The 4,473-nt window shown below is 53.4% G+C and overlaps 1 protein-coding gene across 1 annotated transcript; it reads left to right on the top strand.

The window, feature by feature from the left end:
- Positions 1 to 514: 514 nt before the first annotated feature.
- On the top strand, positions 515 to 3,423 carry LOC127920136 (synaptic vesicle glycoprotein 2C-like; the record flags this gene model as incomplete). The annotated part of the gene is made up of 2 exons (XM_052503934.1): positions 515 to 690; positions 3,272 to 3,423. Coding segments are annotated over exons 1-2 (313 nt in total), but the record flags the coding sequence as incomplete, so codon positions are not given.
- Positions 3,424 to 4,473: the final 1,050 nt, after the last annotated feature.

Here is a 4,473-nt window from a genome sequence, read left to right on the forward strand (position 1 = left end):
GTGTAGGGGGCAGGTAGTCTAGTTGTTAGAGTGTAGGGGGGCAGGTAGTCTAGTGGTTAGAGTGTAGGGGGGCAGGTAGTCTAGTGGTTAGAGTGTAAGGGGGCAGGTAGTCTAGTGGTTAGAGTGTAGAGGGGCAGGTAGTCTAGTGGTTAGAGTGTAGGGGAGGCAGGTAGTCTAGTGGTTAGAGTGTAGGGGGGCAGGTAGTCTAGTGGTTAGAGTGTAGGGAGGCAGGTAGTCTAGTGGTTAGAGTGTAGGGGGGCAGGTAGTCTAGTGGTTAGAGTGTAGGGGGCAGGTAGTCTAGTGGTTAGAGTGTAGGGAGGCTGGTAGTCTAGTGGTTAGAGTGTAGGGGGCAGGTAGTCTAGTGGTTAGAGTGTAGGGGGCAGGTAGTCTAGTGGTTAGAGTGTAGGGGGGGCAGGTAGTCTAGTGGTTAGAGTGTAGGGGAGGCTGGTAGTCTAGTTGTTAGAGTGTAGTCTATTGACAGAGCTGTGTTTCTCTCTCTCTGTTAACAGGTCTGTTGGTGTACGTGTCGATGATGGTGGGGGCTTTCGTGTGGGGCAGCCTGGCGGATAAGATGGGCCGTAGGAAATGTCTGATCTACTGTCTGGTCATCGACTGTGTCTTCAGCTTCCTGTCCTGCTTCGCTCAGGGATACGGATTCTTCCTCTTCTTCAGGTTCTGCTCCGGCTTCGGGTGAGATGAGACTCTGTTGCTGAGATGGAGAGAGAGATGAGGAAAGAGATGGCGAGAGGGATGTAGAGAGAGATGTAAGAGAGATGGATGTAGAGAGATGGCGAGAGGGATGTAGAGAGAGGGATGGAGAGGGAGATGAAGAGAGATAGATGAAGAGAGATGGATGTAGAGAGAGGGATGGAGAGATAGATGAAGAGAGATGGATGTAGAGAGAGGGATGGAGAGGGAGATGAAGAGAGATGGATGTTGAGAGAGGGATGGAGAGGGAGATGAGGAGAGATGGATGTAGAGAGAGGGATGGAGATGGAGATGAGGAGAGATGGATGTTGAGAGAGGGATGGAGAGGGAGATGAGGAGAGATGGATGTTGAGAGAGGGAGGGAGAGGAAGATGAAGAGACATGATTACTGCAAGCTAGCTCTGTCTGGAGGAATCCCTGAACTCAGCTCTGTCTGGAGGACTCCCTGAACCCAGCTCTGTCTGGAGGACTCCCCCTGAACCCAGATCTGTCTGGAGGACTCCCTGAACCCAGCTCTGTCTGGAGGACTCCCCCTGAACCCAGCTCTGTCTGGAGGACTCCCCCTGAACCCAGCTCTGTCTGGAGGACTCCCTGAACTCAGCTCTGTCTGGAGGAATCCCTGAGCCCAGCTCTGTCTGGAGGACTCCCCCTGAACCCAGCTCTGTCTGGAGGACTCCCCCTGAACCCAGCTCTGTCTGGAGGACTCCCCCTGAACCCAGCTCTGTCTGGAGGACTCTCCCTGAACCCAGCTCTGTCTGGAGGACTCTCCCTGAACCCAGCTCTGTCTGGAGGACTCCCTGAACCCAGCTCTGTCTGGAGGACTCCCCCTGAACCCAGCTCTGTCTGGAGGACTCCCTGAACTCAGCTCTGTCTGGAGGACTCCCCCTGAACTCAGCTCTGTCTGGAGGACTCCCTGAACTCAGCTCTGTCTGGAGGACTCCCCCTGAACCCAGCTCTGTCTGGAGGACTCTCCTTGAACCCAGCTCTGTCTGGAGGACTCTCCCTGAACCCAGCTCTGTCTGGAGGACTCCCCCTGAACTCAGCTCTGTCTGGAGGACTCCCTGAACTCAGCTCTGTCTGGAGGACTCCCCCTGAACCCAGCTCTGTCTGGAGGACTCTCCCTGAACCCAGCTCTGTCTGGAGGACTCTCCCTGAACCCAGCTCTGTCTGGAGGACTCCCTGAACCCAGCTCTGTCTGGAGGACTCCCCCTGAACTCAGCTCTGTCTGGAGGACTCCCTGAACTCAGCTCTGTCTGGAGGACTCCCCCTGAACCCAGCTCTGTCTGGAGGACTCCCTGAACTCAGCTCTGTCTGGAGGACTCCCCCTGAACCCAGCTCTGTCTGGAGGACTCTCCCTGAACCCAGCTCTGTCTGGAGGACTCTCCCTGAACCCAGCTCTGTCTGGAGGACTCCCTGAACTCAGCTCTGTCTGGAGGACTCTCCCTGAACCCAGCTCTGTCTGGAGGACTCCCTGAACCCAGCTCTGTCTGGAGGACTCCCCTTGAACCCAGCTCTGTCTGGAGGACTCCCTGAACCCAGCTCTGTCTGGAGGACTCCCTGAACCCAGCTCTGTCTGGAGGACTCCCCCTGAACCCAACTCTGTCTGGAGGACTCCCTGAACCCAGCTCTGTCTGGAGGACTCCCTGAACCCAGCTCTGTCTGGAGGACTCTCCCTGAACCCAGCTCTGTCTGGAGGACTCCCTGAACCCAGCTCTGTCTGGAGGACTCCCTGAACCCAGCTCTGTCTGGAGGACTCCCCGAACCCAGCTCTGTCTGGAGGACTCCCCCTGAACCCAGCTCTGTCTGGAGGACTCCCTGAACCCAGCTCTGTCTGGAGGACTCCCTGAACCCAGCTCTGTCTGGAGGACTCTCCCTGAACCCAGCTCTGTCTGGAGGACTCCCTGAACCCAGCTCTGTCTGGAGGACTCCCCCTGAACCCAGCTCTGTCTGGAGGACTCCCTGAACCCAGCTCTGTCTGGAGGACTCCCTGAACCCAGCTCTGTCTGGAGGACTCCCTGAACCCAGCTCTGTCTGGAGGACTCCCTGAACCCAGCTCTGTCTGGAGGACTCCCCCTGAACCCAGCTCTCTCTTTTGGACTCCCCCTGAACCCAGCTCTGTCTGGAGGACTCCCTGAACCCAGCTCTGTCTGGAGGACTCCCCCTGAACCCAGCTCTGTCTGGAGGACTCCCTGAACCCAGCTCTGTCTGGAGGACTCCCTGAGCCCAGCCAAGGCCCCAAGTTCATAACATCATGGTCCAGTCCTAAATGGCATCTTATTCCCTATGAAGTTCACTTCCTATGGGCTCTGGTCAGAAGGTTCGCTCTACGAAGGGAATACGGTGACATTTGGACACATATCATAACAGAACCCTTTCCCGGAGCCAAAGGGAGAATAGGTCCAGGTGTCTGGGGTTGTGTGGTCAGACCGTGAATTCAACAAAGTCCACAGAACAGACCTTAAGAGGAATAACACCCCATTTCACTGTTTCAACAATCCTGCACATGTTAAAGAATATATTCAGAGTTTAAATGTCTCTAATCTCTGTTGTATTGCTCCACCAGGATCGGAGGGACTGTCCCCATCGTGTACACCTACTTCGCAGAGTTCCTCCAGATGGATAAGAGAGGGGAGCACCTTAGCTGGCTGTGTATGTTCTGGATGTTCGGTGGGCTCTACGCCTCCTTCACCGCCTGGGGAATCATCCCTCACTACGGTACCAAGCCATGTTACTGTTATGTAATACTTTATGAATTTCATAGTAGATTAATTGAGTAGTTTGACCTGATCAGGCCCGGATGGAACCCATACACTCTTTGAGCTCAGCTGTAACGTCACCCAGCAGGTAATGGCCCTGACTCTGCTGTTGTTGATGATGGTGATGATTATGGTGGTGGTGATGATTATGGTGATGGTGGTGATGATGGTGATGATGGTGATGATGGTGGTGATGATGGTGGTGATGATGGTGGTGATGATGATGGTGATGATGGTGATGATGATGGTGATGATGATGGTGATGATGGTGGTGATGGTGATGATGGTGGTGATGATGGTGATGATGATGGTGATGATGGTGGTGATGATGATGGTGATGATGGTGATGATGATGGTGATGATGATGGTGATGATGGTGGTGATGATGATGGTGGTGATGATGGTGATGATGATGATGGTGGTGATGATGATGGTGATGATGGTGATGATGGTGATGATGATGATGGTGGTGATGATGATGGTGATGATGGTGATGATGATGGTGATGATGATGGTGATGATGGTGGTGATGATGATGGTGGTGATGATGGTGATGATGGTGATGATGATGATGATGATGATGGTGGTGGTGATGATGATGGTGATGATGGTGATGATGGTGATGATGGTGATGATGGTGGTGATGATGGTGATGATGGTGATGATGGTGGTGGTGATGGTGGTGATGGTGATGATGATGATGATGGTGGTGATGATGGTGATGATGGTGGTGGTGATGGTGGTGATGGTGATGATGATGATGATGGTGGTGGTGATGATGATGATGATGATGATGATGATGATGGTGGTGATGGTGATGATGGTGATGATGATGGTGGTGATGGTGGTGATGATGGTGATGATGGTGATGATGGTGATGATGGTGGTGGTGATGGTGGTGATGGTGATGATGATGATGATGGTGGTGGTGATGATGATGGTGATGATGATGGTGATGATGGTTGTCACGTAGAGTAGGCCAGAAGGCTAAACTGGATAACCTAACCTC

Source organism: Oncorhynchus keta, unplaced genomic scaffold (assembly GCF_023373465.1).
Source record: "Oncorhynchus keta strain PuntledgeMale-10-30-2019 unplaced genomic scaffold, Oket_V2 Un_contig_18476_pilon_pilon, whole genome shotgun sequence".
In the NCBI taxonomy this organism is placed as follows: Eukaryota; Metazoa; Chordata; class Actinopteri; order Salmoniformes; family Salmonidae; genus Oncorhynchus; species Oncorhynchus keta.